Source organism: Lupinus angustifolius, chromosome LG15, assembly GCF_001865875.1.
Source record: "Lupinus angustifolius cultivar Tanjil chromosome LG15, LupAngTanjil_v1.0, whole genome shotgun sequence".
Classification (NCBI taxonomy): Eukaryota; Viridiplantae; Streptophyta; class Magnoliopsida; order Fabales; family Fabaceae; genus Lupinus; species Lupinus angustifolius.
Window position 1 is genome coordinate 5091609 of NC_032023.1, and position 17483 is coordinate 5109091.

A 17483-nucleotide genomic window follows, 5' to 3' on the forward strand; every position below is an offset into this window, starting at 1 on the left:
AGCTGGTTGCACAAAATTATCAGTAGCCATTGTCTCAACTTACTGTAATTCTGTTTGTGCTACTGGAAAAAAAAATTGTTTCAGAAAAAAATCTGCAATTATGTTTCTGCACTAGAAATAAAATATGCCTCTAAAAAATTTTGCAGTTCTGTTTCTGCAGTGGTTTGGTTATGGTGGAATGTGGAAAAAAATTTCTTCTCTGTCACGGGCTGCACTGACTGTTTATATGTTTTTTTTTTCTTTTCTGGCTCTTGATACCAATGTTAGGAAGAGTAAATTGAGAACTGATGTATATTATGCATTAGATGCCAGCCTTAAAATAGGCAAAGTAAAGAGGTTACAATCAGTTTCACAAACTACATACACAACTTCCTCTAAAGTGGAGGTAACTTGCTAAACTACTCATAAACTACTAACACAACACATAAACTGAATATAATAAAATATCTAACACTTAGAAATAGCCGACACAAAATGACAATTGTCTAATTTAATAACATTGTAAAGATAAAATATAGGATCCAATAGCTAAAGCAACAACTCTTGTTCATTTCCAATGCATATGTCCACTTCACCCTTAGCCAATGCTAATCCTTTTTAGATCATGTACTAACATAAATGTGAGAAGCACATCCAATATCTAATACTCATGATGCAAAATTAGATGAACTGACTTCTATAATATAAATACATGAAACAGACGTCTCACTTTCCCTTCTTGCACTCCTTCGATACTATGGGAAGTTTCTTTTCTAATGTCATGTCTGCTCACAACTGAAATATTTTTATTCCTTGGCCACCCCATTTCCTTTATTTATGTCGTGCTCAACAATTATCAACATGCTTATAAATTCATGCATTGTCTTCTCAGTTTTGTTCATGTTAAAGTTCATGACAAATTGTCTAATGGGAAATCAGTGGCTAATTCTTGGCCTAATGGGAAATGAAGTCTCTCTAGGTTCTCAATATACCCAACCATCTTGAGCATACAAGGGCTCACAAGACTTCCTTCTAACATTAGACATTGATAAAGTTGTTTGTATACCTCAAACCTTTCATGCCTAGCTTGTCTTTGATAGAACTTTTTTAAGTGGATGATCATATCATATATAGGGGGTGACAAAATTATCTATAATCCAGAATTCATCCAAATTAAATCCATCCAAATTCATCCATTAGAACTAATGGATTTAAATGGATATAATCCAATGGATATCTATGGATATATCCATTTGGATGGATACTCAATCCATCCAAAAAATAAAAACAATTTTTTTCCAATTAATTCAATATTAATATAAAAAATCTCTCACATTTCTAAAAGCACAATCTCATACATATTACAAAAGTTGAAAATTGTAATTGTGATTTTAAAAGTGTTTATCAAAAAAATATAAACGATTTTGGCCTTAGTGCTTTACCCCAACATATTAGGGTAAGAAAACATTTTCTTAGAACCACACACCTTAATGCAAAATATAAATATATCATTTTGGTTATTGACTAATGTGATAATGTAATAACAAAATGAAATATTTCAGGAAGATGGATTGTTGCTTACAACTTGTGGAAGTCCCAATTATCTTGCAAGAGGGTCTTGCCAAGAGTGCTTATCAAAAATTTTCACAAACTCACCTTTTTAAATTTGCTTATTAAAAAAATACTTTTTAAAAGTGTTTGTTAAAAAAATATTTTTTTAAAAGTGTTTATTTTAAAAAAATCACTTTATAAAAGTGTTTTTTTTAAATCACTTATTAAAAGTATTTTTAAAAAAACATTTTTTTGAATAATAATTTTTAAAAGAATTTTTTTCTTCAAATAATACTTTATTAAAAATGTTTTGTTCAAATTATTAAAAAAATGGGTTGAATAGTCATCCAATTCATTAAAATAGATACATAGATAGAATGAATGAATTAAATAATTTAAAAATGTGATATAATGAATTTATATGGATTGACGGATAGTTTTCCATACATCCATTAAGATCCAAATCTAAATCTATACAAAAACTCATCCAATTGCCACCCCTAATCATATGCTTCCAGGTTGTTTTTGAAGCTCAGAAGCCATCACTAGACAAGTAACATCTAGAGCATCCTCCTAATGCTTCTTATATGATTTTTTGTCCAATCTTAAGGCAACATGAGTTAGGGTTGACAATGTGGCTCATCTACTATATGCTGCTTTTCTCTTACTTGAGGATAATCATCAAGTTTTTATACAAGTAAAGGAAGTTTGTTCGTAAGAAACTTTCCTTCCCAGGATAGATCACAGTAATAGGCTACTTGTTGAGTTTGTTATCATGATTATCTATCAGTAGTAAAATATGTGTGTAAGTAACATAATAGAAAATATTTAATTAGGTATTTAATTAAATATCATCACACTATTTGATTCATACAATTAACCCTCTTGAATCAACTCTTATATTTACATATATAGTTGATCAAGATTTATATTTATCATATTCTTAAGTCAACTTTGATTGATCGCTTTGGATACTAATTTCCAATTTTATCACATGCAATTTTTGGATAATTGGGTCAGTAAAACTTATTCTAATTCATCTTATGAATTAAGCTCAATTTATTGTCTCTAGGTCTTACCTGGTTAAGTCCATCCTAATTGAACAACTATTTAATATTACATTTATCCCTGTTGCGCCTTATTAATATTAACAATATTACTCTCCTTTGGTAGATCTTTATAAGTTTTGTTCATTGGAAGATATAACAATTAATTTATATATCTTGAGGGTCTTGAAATTTATTTAACGTGTAAACATGTATCATATACATAAATAAGTTTTGACATATTTATTATCGCCTAAGAATAATATAAATATTGTAACCCAAAATTATTTACTTTTAGAATCTTCAAGGAATCTCGAAGATCTTCTCAAAAGTCTCGTGATCCATGTCTTAAAATTTCACATAATTATAGATACAAGAAACTTTGTTTTACATAAGATGGGGAGAGATGAGAGGATTAAGTAAAAGATAAGACATGTCATTTTAATTATAATATAAAATTATATGGTCATCGCTAATATAAAAGTAAATGAATGGACAGAAAACCACACCATGCAACTCAATCATGAAATTTGAATAAGATTTAAGAATTAAAATTTTGAATAAGATTTAATATTTGAAAAAGATTTGAAAGAAAGGTAATTCATAGTTAACTACTTAAATATAAAATATTTCCTTACGTAGAAATTTTTAAATAGGAATTAAATCACAATCATTATAGCTACAATATTTCTTACTCAAATCTTAAATTTGAATATCTAATTGAATAAATCACAGTCATTATAGTTATCATATCTTTATCTAAATTCAATTTTTTTTTCCATTGGATCAAGTTCAATCTTTTATCCAAATTAAAATTTTCAGATGGGATCACATCAAATCTTATCCTTATTATAATTTTCAAATTCAGACCACATCCATTCTCATCTTTAATTACACAAATTATTCACACACAAATGACAACTATACTTCAAATCTTCAATCCTAATTTGTACCCAAAACATGAAGAGTTCAAACAACAACTTAAACATTTGATGCTGATAGCAGCAAAAATAATGCCACTTGAAATTAATTTTATCACCATATGAATCAAATATTCTAAAAGTATAAAAGATAAGAGGGATTCGTTTACACCAAAGTTAAATTATAATAGTTATATTCAATCTCATCCATTGATTTTTTTTTTAAAATCCAACAAACTAAATGGGCAAAACTTATAAGTCATCTAAGATTCATTTTTTTTCTCTCATCATTTATTTCACTCACTCATTTGATCTGTTAGATTTAAAAAAATCAATGAATGTGATTGAATGTAACTAGTGTAATTTAACTTTAGTATAAATGAATCTCTTATCATAAAACATATACAAATTCTATAATTATCATGCTTTTAAAACAAAAAGCAATTATCATCAACATTTACATATTCATATGAATTCTCATACTTCAAAGTTAAAACATAAAACAATTATATCATGTTATAAAGTATAAACACATAATAGCATTATATTCAATTATATATTTTTATATATAAAGTGAATCATGTTTTAAACAGTATAAACACGTCATGTTAAATAAATATAAACCAAATCATGTTATCACATAACATGCTGAAAATGGAATTATCCTCATTGTTGTCACTATAGATGGTTCAATTTTAATATACCATTAGAATTATCAAATAATTAAATTTTAAAAATAAAACCATAAAACTCAAAACAAGTTTTCACAAGGTACACTCTGATACATTGTTGAGAAATCATGCGGATAATAAACGCAATGGAAAAAGAATTTCCGTGAAGTAAAGAGCTACAAGATTATATCTCAGTTTCCACAAACAAATGGAAAAAATAAAAAACAGTTACAACTTCGTCTTTATAGAAAGTGAATTATGATTTTTTGTGTATTGTGTTCTAGCTTCCCATGCTCTATTTAAAACCATTGTTTAGTGGAGCTAGACTCATCTAAACTAATGAACGTGACCAACAAGACAATATAACAATATGTAGTGAGATAATTATGTGGGTGACCATAAGTATTGCAATTTCAGAGTCTAACAATTAAATATAAATAATATTAAGATAATAATACATTATCCATCAATAAGTTATTTGATTCACATACTTATTTTGAATAAAAATCCATACATTTGGTATAAAGATGCAGCTGAGATTTCTACTACATGAAAGGAAGAGGCGTGGACAAATATGACACAAGAAATTGCAACACCATTACTTCTTACCATGAATTGTGTTTTAATAGTCAGCATGATTGCAGATTATAAGAAACAGTAACTCTACTAAAGAGAGAAATTGCTCATCCATCCATATATATATCATTCTTTCATGGAAGTTTAGGAATACAGCTCAATCACTCAATAGATGCAATAGTAAAAAAAGAAGCAATAACTAAGCATTTGGAAAAATATTATCTAACTTGATTAAGAATCAGTTCCAAACCCTACAAAATATAAGAAATTGCATATGGCAGTTGTGAAAAATGAAGAAAAAAATTGCATGAACAATGATGGCGAGCTTCTTCACATGTAAGAGTTTCATGTAGTTGGATGCAAGAGCACACATTCATACAAATCACTCAAGGATAGATTGAATAACGCCAGCTCCAACAGTCTTCCCTCCTTCTCTAATAGCGAACCTCATTCCCTGTTCACAAGCCACAGGCATTATAAGTTCAACCACCATCTTGACCCGGTCTCCGGGCATAACCATCTTCGACTCCTCATCCTTGTCATTCATAATGGAAGCAACTCTTCCGGTGACATCGGTGGTCCTCATGTAGAATTGCGGCCTGTAACCTGCAAAGAAAGGGGAGTGCCTCCCTCCTTCTTCCTTCTTCAAAACATAGACAATGGCAGAAAACTTAGTATGCGGTGTAATAGTACCAGGCTTAGCCAAAACCATCCCTCTCTGAATATCAATCTTCTGAATACCCCTGAGCAACAACCCGACATTATCCCCAGCCATGGCATCATCCAGAATCTTTTGGAACATTTCCACACCGGTCACAGTAGTACTCCTGGTTTCCCTCAAACCAACAAGATCTACAGTGTCTCCTACCTTAATGGTACCCCTCTCAACACGACCTGTGGCCACAGTCCCACGACCAGTGATGGAAAACACATCTTCAATAGCAAGCAAAAACGGAAGATCGGTTTGGCGCACAGGAATAGGTATGTAGCTATCCACATTATCCATTAGCTCATAAATCTTGTCCACCCATTGATTATCTCCACGCTTGATTGCAGGATTCGCCATCAAAGCTTCCAAAGCCAAGAGAGCTGAACCAGAAACAATGGGAATATCATCACCAGGGAACTCATAAGAGGAGAGAAGGTCACGAACCTACAGAACACAATAACTAACCAGTTAGTAACTAACTAGTGATTAAGCAAACTAATGCAACTCAATTATGAAAAATTCTCTCATGCTCTTAGAACAAGAAATTTATCTTTTCTCTTTCTCCTACATTAGCATTACACATGCTTGCAGGTCATAACTATTTCCCACTTTAACCATATTTTTAAGCCTCTCTGCTTGCGGGGTAACGCTGCGTACGTGAACCCTCCCCAGACCCCATTAAGTAAGAGTCTCTTGCACTGGGCCGGCCTTTCTTAATGATATCTTAAAGAACAAAACAAGATATATTTCTTCACATACTTACAATGTTTTCGAATAAAAATACAACGCCTAGCAGTACACATATTATGTGTTCATTAATGAGCAATTAAAATTACAGATATACTTCTATCAGAAACAGCACCAGAAATCTAATGTTTTTTACTAAGTTAATCCTATTATTAATTGTGTAAAGGAGCAATAATGCAGTTCAAGAGATTTCAATTATCAATAGCTCAATAGATTTCCCTTAATTTCAATTGCATAAGTAAGCAACTCAATTGATTTATAAGAATCTCTCTCCAATTGTATAATAATGACCAATTCTAACTCAACTAATTACATAAAACACCAATATATATATATATATATATATATACCTCAAGTTCAACTAACTCGAGAAGCTCCTCATCATCAACCTGGTCCTGCTTATTAAGGAACACCACCATATTAGGAACTCCAACTTGCTTAGCAAGAAGGATATGCTCTTTAGTCTGTGGCATTGGCCCATCAGCACCTGAAACAACGAGTATCGCGCCGTCCATCTGCGCAGCACCAGTAATCATATTCTTCACATAATCAGCATGCCCAGGGCAATCCACATGGGCATAATGCCGATTCTCAGTCTCATACTCCACCGTCGCCGTGTTAATTGTAATGCCACGTGCACGCTCCTCAGGGGCAGCATCTATCTCGTCGTACTTCTTCGGCGTGCTGTTGCCATTGGCAGCCAGGGCCATGGTGAGGGCAGCAGTGAGCGTGGTCTTGCCGTGGTCAACGTGGCCTATGGTACCGATATTGACGTGGGGTTTCTTGCGCTCGAATTTGCCCCTGGCGGCGCGGATTGTGAAGGAGCGGTGGCGGGTGGTGGCGGTGGAGGGGGAGAGGTGGAGGATTGTGGAGGGTTTGAGGGAGGAGGAGAGAGGGGTTAGTTTGGGGTTGGTGGTGAGGAAAGAGGAGGGGGAATTGGAGGGGTAAGAAGGGGAAGAAGGGGAAAGTGAGTAAATGAGTTTAGAAGAAGCTGAAGAAATTGCCATTTGATGAAGTGTTGAAGAGAGAAGAGAGGGTTTGAGAATTGGGGATGATGTTATCTTTATGTGAATGGATGAACAAAAGAGAACCTTGTGTGTTGTGTCATGTCACCACAATCTTAATCTCATTTAGTAAACTGGGGAATGCTTGGGAGTCGTATTATTATTTATTACTACGGTAAATGTTGGTTTATATCGATATATCATGAAATAAATATGAAAAGAGAAATTTTTTGGTAACATTATTTTTATTTATTATCAATTATTAGTTTGTATGATTCCCTTCTTTTTTCCTTCTATATATTCTTGATCGGGGTATGATGTAGGCATAAGATTTAAAGTCATATTTTGATTATATACGTGCATGAATATATATAAAAAATAATTCAGTTCATATTTTGAATAAAATGAAAATACATTTATTATAATCTTAAGTTATAAACAAAGACAATAGAGTAAATTACACCGACACCCCTGAGTTTTAGTGAAATTACATAAACCATCCCTCACTTTTTTACACTTTCACAAATCCCATAGTTTTTATACTTTCATTACACTATCCATCCATGTATGAGAAATATGTGTAATCTTTTAAACAAAAAATATGATAAATGCAATTAAGTTAAACAAAACATGATATATTGTTGAGACAAGTCCAAATAATATACAAATCAATGTATTTTCGTTATTTTTTGGTACAAAATACATCAACAGTTCTAAAGAAATATTGTTTAAATCGCTTTTATACTTTATCATAACGAACTAAAAATAATAAAGAGGTATTGACTTATATATTATTTGGACTTGTCTCTACAATATGTCTTGTTTTGGAACTTAATTGCATTTATCATATTTTTTGTTTAAAAGATTACACTTATTTCTCATGCAGGGGTGGTTGGTGTAATGAAAATATAAAAAACAGAGGGTTTTGTGTAGGTGTAAAAAAGTGAGGGGTGATTTGTGTAATTTCACTAAAACTCAGGGGTGTTAGTGTAATTTACTCAAGACAATATTATTAAGTTTTTGATCCTCCAACTTATTTTTTGTATTACTAAGAGTATTTCTCATCGGGTGAACATCTTCTGTCCTAAAAGTGTACTACTTCATGTACTATTGCTTTGTCATTAGTCAGAAAAATAATTAGTTATTAAAATTTTAATTTAAATACATTTTTTTCAATCAATTACTACATGTGACACATAGAGTGACATTATTTATGGGACAGGAGATGTGCTTCCCTCCTCATCATTTGGGGAAAGAATTAATCTTTTTTTCAGGATACGTGGTTGTCTCTTCCAACAATTGTGACTCTCAAAAATCAAACCCTTAACCTTATGGTTATCCTAGAGATCTAGTGGAACGTTATACATATGAATATGTTCAAACACACACCCCAATTTTGCTCACAGTCAAAAGCACTACATGTTTGACTTAGAGCACAATATGTCAATCTTTACAAATTTGGCACATCCATAAGTTTCCAACCATTGATTTACGATAATGCATGAAATTCTAATTTAGTTAACCATAATAAAGATTACTTTGGTTACGTATAGCACTCGGTCTTCCAAAATCTAATTTAACATCTTTATATATTCTCATCTCACTTGTTAGCTTATTTAGGAAATCTGGATCTCCATGAGCATGCTTCTCAAATTCATCCAAAAGTCGAGATGTTATGAACTTGTTTTTTTCTTCAAATTCTTCAACATTGAAGAAGCACTTTGGATTTAACCGCTAACTAGTAGTATGGACTTTTCTTTTTAATTTCAAGTCCCACCAACTACCCATAATGTACAAATAAGGCTTTACTTTAGTCTTGTTTCTTTGAAACCTCCTCTCCATATGATGTCCAGCTTTAAATATTGCTTGATAAAGAAAACTATCTCAAACTTATCCTCACTATTAACAATATATAGCACATGAACAAGTGGCTTGGTAAGTTTGACAATATCAACATAGTATTTCCAAAAGTTTGAATTCAATGCTCGTTCCACACATTTTTTTTTTGCCTTAGCATCTTTGGAATAAGACGAGCTTATCAATTTTTAGGTGTTAAAAGAGCTCTTAGTGTATCTTCTGTGCGAAGATACTTTGTAATACAATGAAATTAGTCACAAAGCTCGTTGGAGATGGACAAAGTATTTTTTTTCATAAGTGTATTGTCTCATTAGATACAATAGTTGACAATGATTATATAAGTAGTTTGTAAAGTATGTAGCATGTGATATTGTCTCATTTACTTCTGGTAACTTTCCAATGTCTTGCAAGTAACTTTCCAATGTCTTGCAAGATGAAATAGATACAATGACTCGCACCTAGAGACCAAAAAAAGGTAAGAGAATTATTTTTCCAATAGCCTACCAATAACAACATTATTAGCAACATTGTATATAACAAAATGAACAATATTCTCAGGACCACCAAATAGCACTTCCTCCTTGAAAAACTTAAACAAAAAATCTGCAGTTTTCAAAGCATGAGAAACATCAATAAATTTTGTGAAAATTGTTCTTTTAGGACAATAGGCGAGAAAATTAATAAGAGTTAGTATACAATGACCAATCCAACCATTTTCCATAAGAGTGCATCCTATTTTTTCCAAATAGATCGATAATTATTAACAAAAAAAATCATATTTTCAACCCACTTGTTTAATAAATAACCACGAACATGATAAAAGTTTGGAGCTTTATAACTTTGACCCATGCTACAAATGATGTCACTATAGGTTGATAGTATGTGAGTTACTTCATTAAATGACATAGTAATATCGATGACCTATTTGGAGATGGCCATGTACATGTCACATTTCTCAATCACTTCATTAGCTTGCATTAAAGTTTTTAAATTGGGTTGAGCATCATCAGGAGTTGCTCTAAGCATAAAGTAAGAGGCTATGTGACATTTTCCTTGTTGAGATGTAGATGTAAAAGGTGCTTCAAATTGGTTGAGTGTGCAATAAATCATTACTTTCATAAGAAAGGTTACTTTTCCCATTTTCCTCTTCTACTTTTCTTTTCTTGTTCTTCATTTCATCAAGTGATTTCTTTATTTGGTGTTAAATCTATTGACATTTTCTTGCACAATTCAATTTGTTCTTTTAATCTGGTCGAATGAGCCTTAAGCCAAGTGATGTCACCCCTTGGATCTGGTTCATACAAAAAAGACACAATATAATGATTCTTCCATTATGTGCAACAACTTGTTGTAATGCTCCCGAGCTGGATCTAATTGTTAGGTATCAGTGGCATAGGAACACCTAGAAGGGGGGTTGAATAGGTGTAGCGGTTATCAATCATCGCTTCTCGCACCAAAACCCAGTTCTGGAAACAACTCAGTTAATTGATTAACAACAGGTCTTAATCGATTAACGCACAAACATAACTGAATGATGAGAGTAACAAATTTCACAGTTATTTATAACCAAATAAGCAGAGATAAAGCAGATATTTTTAGGCAATATTAACAAGTACATGGTAGATAAGCATGCAAAATATTAGCTTCTAACTCGCATTAAAACAGCAAGAAATGTATAGAAGATTAAGAGAGAACATCGTGCAAAGATGAATTTTTATCCTGGTTCGTTTGCGGTCCACTACAAACTACATACAGGTCTCCCCTTCTGATCTTGGGAGATTTTCTTCTTCATTATATTGAATACAAGTATAATCACATACACCAATTCAATTTACAAAACATAGGACACTTCTTTCTTGAAATCTAGAACACCTAACCCTTGGTTTGATTCTACCTATCGCATGAGAAAACCTTTCTTGTGAACCAGCCCCAACCAAGATTCTTGTCCTCAAATCAAGACCTCCCAGTCTTGGTGAAGAATCCTTATCTCTATGGTGGTAAGACACCAAGAGATCAATCCCATACACACAAAAACAGATTACAAAAGCAAGGTATTATAAGCACAATAATGTTTGAAATATAACAATGAAAGACCTTAAGACAAACTCACTCACAATTCATTCAAGCCATTACATACATGTGAGTTAATCAAAAACAGTAATCACAAGATATCTCTCTAAGAATCTTTACTAATAATGCATGAACATGTGAGCAAGATAGGGATGAGACTAAGCATATGAAAAACAATATGCAAATCAAAGAATGAACATTCAATATGGCATGTTAATCTCTCTTCCTCACACATGCAATTCTCTATGCAAAACAGAATATAAAACACGAAATATGCTCTCTAAGTCAATCCTATACAATGGAATGCAATGCTGCACTTTTCTGGAAATTGCCTTAACTTGTACAAGGCAGTTTTGACAGTTCAAACCGTTGCAATTAGTTAATTAGTTAAAACAGAAAATAGTTATAACACAAAACAGACTTGTTAATCGATTAAGGTAACATGTTAATCGATTAACCAGTGCAACAATATTAAAATAGAAACCAGTTGTAACAGAAACACTGATATAATAGAAAAACAGTTGAGTTAATCGATTAAGTCACCACGTTAATCGATTAACCAAGATATTCAATACGTGGTTCAAAAGGTAAACTTCTCATATGTTATGTTTAACTTCTATACATGTTTTAGCAATTATATTATGCCTAATATGCACATATAACATGTATGATTAAATGCATGAACATACAATTAAACTAGATGATATGTTTCATGGATGTGATATGACAATTATAATGGCTTGAGAGACTTGCACCTATGTTCATGTTACCTATACTCACTTACTAAGGCACACATCCGAGACTACTTAGAATATTGACTCTATTTATATATCCTTGTCTAGATATGACCAATGAGCTCTAGGCATGTTGATTGTTGAGCCATCTTCAAGCTTTAATAAAACCTTGTCTTCATAAAAACATAGGCAAATCATTACTAGTGCTATCCTTGACACTTTGCACTTTCAATCTCCCCTTTTTTGATGATGACAAATACCACATCAAAATATGTTGAATTGTTTGATGAATTAGCCTGACGATGAGTTTGCATAATGGTGTTAATGGTTGTTATTCAAATTTGAAGTGCCTTTGCTCCCCCTTAGGCAAGCAATTATATTACGAAAGATATTATACAACAACCTGCAAAAGCTATTACAACCTGCAAATACATTTAACACAACAAGCAACCTTTCTCCCCCTTTTGACATTATCAAAAAGATACAAGTATTCAATTCTAGTCAAAAGTCAGAAGAGTTATTAGAGTTATGACAGACTGTAATTAATCAATTAATTTTGGGCGATTAATCAATCAACCAACTGTAAGAAGCTTGAACAAATGCACATTTATACAACATTTAATTGATTAACAGCAGGACTTAATCAATTAAATGGACAACAAACAACAACATAACTGATTTAGTGGCATGAAAGGCTATGTTTACTCAATTTAAGCATGGAATGATTAAGTATTGATATACTTGAGCAGTTAGCAGCATGCATAAGTATTCAATATTGATACTTACACCAGACATGATCAAGATCCATTAAACATAAGAGTATATTATTCGCAACATAATTACCATTCAAGCATGAGAAAGATAATTTGAAATCATTAAAGCATTGTTTCAAATTTGAAAGCAGAAAATCAGCAGAAGATAGGAGTTATTACAATCCATATAAATGCAAAAGCATGAAATAAAAGATAAGTTCTCAAGATGGTAACAAGGAACAACAAGGTCCATAAACTAGGAAAGATAAACCTAAAGCTCTAAGGCCTCCTAACTAGGGATGAGATGGAGCAATTTCGTTGTTAGGAATCGTCGAGCTACCACCACCCTTTATGAGGGTACTCATCTTGTTGAACTCTGCACACAACCTCTTGTTTTGTGAATCAACACTTATCTGAACGAAGTTCCTCAAGGATTGATAATGGTTATCAATATAAGCATTCTGACACTCCTCAAAATTCTCCATATCCGTATGATATGAGTCCTTCAAAGACTGGAAGTGAAGATCCATCCTGTTGTTGAGACGTTGTTCCATAGCATCTAGGTAAGCTTGTCCAAAAACTGGTTCTTGTGATGCATGATCACAAGACTCCCCCTGAGTAGTAGCATATGGCTCTTGAGCATCATCTTGATCATCCTTACCAGAGGGGTCAAGATTCACAGTGTTAAAGTCCTCTTGATATTGTCATGAGTTGCCGTACTTATATATGCCCATCTTATGAATCAAACTCTCAGCAATCAAATAGTCCTTGTCAGAATATTCCAAAACTATAGTATCCGAGACATCAATATGCAGTTGATCAATAATTCGCGAAATGAAGATACTATAAGGAAGCAACCTTGATTGTGAAGTGGAGACACTGTACATGACCTTCAGAATCTCTTCAGGCCAGTTGATCATTATATTCTCCTTTACAGCAAACATGAACCTCGAATCATTCACGGTAGGTTGTGCATGATTTGTGTTCCTCTGAATCAGAATGTAGGCAATCAGATAATGTAGGAGCCTATTTTCTACGGACAGCGACCCAACTTTGGTGAATTCACCTTGAGCATACAACTGAGGTCTATGCAAACATGATTTATACATTTCAGCAGCATCAAAAGTGTTGTTGTTTGCCAAACCACAGTCTCCTAAGCTAGCACCATTACACGATAAACCACCCACGTTCATAAAAATGTCCTCATTTAGCTCATACAATTTTCCAGCAATCATTGACCAATACTTTCCATCCTTGTATCTAAAGTTAACATAATACTCCCTAACTAGAGCAGGGTAGATATTACCTTTCAATTCCAAGAAGGGGACATCCCCTTGTGCTTACAAACCCTGCGGAAAATCGAAGTTCTGTTATGCTAACCAAGTCACATTTGTAAACCTTATGTATGTGGGTTTCCTCTCCTGAAATTTGAGCAATCGGGTTTCTTGCAGAATCAGCGAATAATACGGGTCCCCACGTCCTGCCTTGCCTGTTGAGATGGCACGACTTTTGGAACACGTGGTGGACGTTGAGCGGTTGTCTTGACTCTTTTAGCACGACCTCTCTCCATTGTTGTTGAAACCAAATTGTGATGAAGGTTTAATGGAGGGATTTAGGGAAACCTAAGGTAGGGTTTTGAATTTGGGGAAAACCGAAATTCCTTGGAGATTGGAGATGGAGAAGCCAGTTTATGGAGTGAAAATGGAATGGGGTTATTTGGTTTGGGCTAGGTTGGAGTTTAGGGATGATGTTGAACTTGTTCCTCTGAAATTTGAGAGAAAAAAGGATGATGGAAGTTTTGAAAAATGCCCAGAAACACTTTTGTTTCTATTATACTGGTGTCGTTAATCGATTAAAAACTTGGCTTAATCGATTAACTTGAGTTAAAAATACTAGGTTTTAAAAAGTTCACTCAGGTAATCGATTAACTTATGACCTTAATCGATTAAATGCATCAGATGCAACATTTTGGATGTTTTTAAAAGCATGCAGGGATTTGAAACTTCTTAAATTTTTTTGTTTTGAACAATCACATATTTATATAAAGCTTTTATACACAAAATCTTGGATCATACAAGGAATATTTAGCATTAAACATGTTTTTATTTTGAAGCATACAAGGCAAATAAATCATGCAAGATAATAACATCAGCTCAATCAAGATATTTTTCATCAAGGATTCCTAGTTCTCTTCGAAGAACATAGAAAGTATCTCGTGAGTGGAGTTTGGTGAAAATATCCACTAATTGCTTAAATATTTCAAAAAATTCTAACACACAATCACCTTTTTGAACATGATCACGTAAAAAATGATGTCTTATTTCAATATGCTTGGTTCTTGAATGCAAGATGGGATTCTTGGAAAGGTTAATGGCACTTGTGTTACCACACTTAATAGGGATATTTTCTAATATGAGCCCAAAGTCCTTAAGTTGATGCTTCATCCAAAGGATTTGAGCGCAACACATGCCAACGACATTGTATTCCGCTTCAGCGGTGGACAAAGCAACACATGCTTGCTTTTTACTATGCCATGACACTAAGGAACTTCCTAATAGGTGACAAGTCCCACTAGTGCTCTTTCGATCCAACTTGCACTCAGCAAAGTCAGAATCAGAGTAACCTACCAAGGATAAGGAGGCATCCCTAGGATACCATAATCCCATATTTATTGTTACTGTTAAATACCTCATGACACGTTTTACAACAATATAATGTGAGTCTTTTGTCAAAGCTTGAAATCTAGCACACATACAAATGCTAAACATGATATCGAGGAGGCTAGCAGTTAAATATAATAAAGAGCCGATAATCCCTCGATATTTAGTTACCTCAATAGCTTTTCCCTTTTCATCTTTATCAAGATAACATGCAGACGCCATAGGTGTGGATGCATCCTTACATTGCTCCATATCAAACTTCTTTAGTAATTTTTTGCAGTACTTCGATTGATGAATGAAGATGTCACTTTCCATTTGTTTAATTTGAAGCCCAAGGAAGAAAGTCAGCTCACCCATCATTGACATCTCAAACTCGCCCTACATCAACTCAGAAAATTCCTTACAAAGGATGTCATTAGTAGATTCGAAGATAATATCATCAACATATATTTGAACAAGTAAAACATTGTCGCGCCCCGATTTTCGGTTACGCGACATCTTAGAGTCGCCACTACATTTAATGGTTAAAAATGTAGAAAAATCTTTAAAGCCCAATCACATTGGGCTTTTGGATTGTGATATCCAGGTTCGGGAGTCGATTACGGATCGAGGAAGGTATTAGCACCTCGTCCGCCCGTAATTAAACGGTACCCTTGCCAATTGTATGATTTAAATACTCTAGAATTATTTAAATTTAAATTTGTGTACAAAAAAATATTTATTTATTTTTATTTTTAAGTCTGACAATATTACTTGCTCCTACGTATTCCTATACATTTTAGGAAATCAAGATGTACGTTGTTCTAATTTTAAAATGGTTTGTTGGTAAAATAATTAACTCTTTAAAAAGAGTGAAGCAACATAAACTAATGTCCGCACCGCATCCCATTTTAAAAAGGTTTGAAAATAATTATAATATTTTTTGTGGACATTTTATTATTAATTTAAGAATTAATATAATTTTTTAGTTTTTTGTTATTAGTTTAGGGATTAATCGAATGAAAAGAAGCGTCGTAACGTGACCGTTCAAGGATGATATAAGGACAAGAAGTGTAGACACGACCTGCCTCTACCCTTTGATTAATCCCAAAAGTTAAATTTTTGTTGCAAATAATGTTATGTGAAATTATTTCAAATTATAACATTCTTATTAATAATAATTTTAAATTGAACCATATTTTGAATTTGTGTAAATAACAATTTTTTATTTAATTATAGCAAAAAAATAAAAAAAACATAAAAATTCATTAGCTGCTAAAAATAAGTCATAAAACAATATTTAAAAATTATCTAACAAAAGGAATTTTATTAAATTTTTGTTAATATTAACAACACAATAATAAATAAAAAAAATTATTTTTATTTTATTTTTTATAAACAACTTCTGGAATATAATAATAAATATGACATTTTTATTTATTAAAAGGTTATAGTTTTAATAATAAACATTAATATAAACATAATACGAAAGAAATAAAAAAAATAAAGAAAACCTGATTTAGATATAATCTAGTGTAGCTAAGGAGTAATAGTGTTGTTTGCGTGTCGCTTAATGATTGGTTGAGATTTGCCGAAGTCTAAAGGAAGCCACATGTGAGTCCGTGAAGGGGCTGAGAGGGTGAGAACATGGGCTTTACCGTGTGCTGGACTACACTGGAATGGGAGGTTGTGTGGCGTGAAGGGATCCACGCGGATACCGTAGACTAGCTTACCTGTCACGTGCGGATTGGAGCACAAAGGGGATTCATTGAGTTTACGATGGTCGCGACCACAGGTGATCAAAACGCTGGACAGGGAGTCTGGATTCTATGCGGTCACGTTTACGCTGGAAACCTTAGAATCACTGACGTGTCGAACAGGGATTGGTTGGACTTGGGCCTGTTGACCACACTGCCACACGACACACTTCGACTGCCCAGAAAAGGGGAAACATGACTGCTATAATGCACTCGTGTGCACTGAATCCCACCTCTCTATGTAGTGTTATTTTTTTGCAGAGCCTTTCTCTCTCTTTTTTCTCTCTTTTCACTGTATGCAGATTTATTTTTTAGCCACAAAAAAAGAAGACTAACCTACTTAACTCTATTTATAGATGAATTTTAACATAATCTAATCCTAACAAAATGCTAACAACTCCCTATCTACTAACCCCATATCCCATAATAGTAGGCACCATTAAGTTAGATTTGACTTGGTGTATATATATA

General features: G+C 33.0%; 1 protein-coding gene across 1 annotated transcript; it reads right to left on the bottom strand.

Annotated features, from left to right (window-relative positions):
• Nucleotides 4950-7289, bottom strand: LOC109328378 (elongation factor Tu, chloroplastic-like). The gene is made up of 2 exons (XM_019561819.1): nt 6550-7289; nt 4950-5896 (listed from the first exon to the last, which is right to left on the bottom strand). Exons 1-2 carry the CDS (start codon nt 7204-7206, stop codon nt 5126-5128), a joined length of 1428 nt encoding a protein of 475 aa, XP_019417364.1. The 5' UTR covers nt 7207-7289; the 3' UTR covers nt 4950-5125.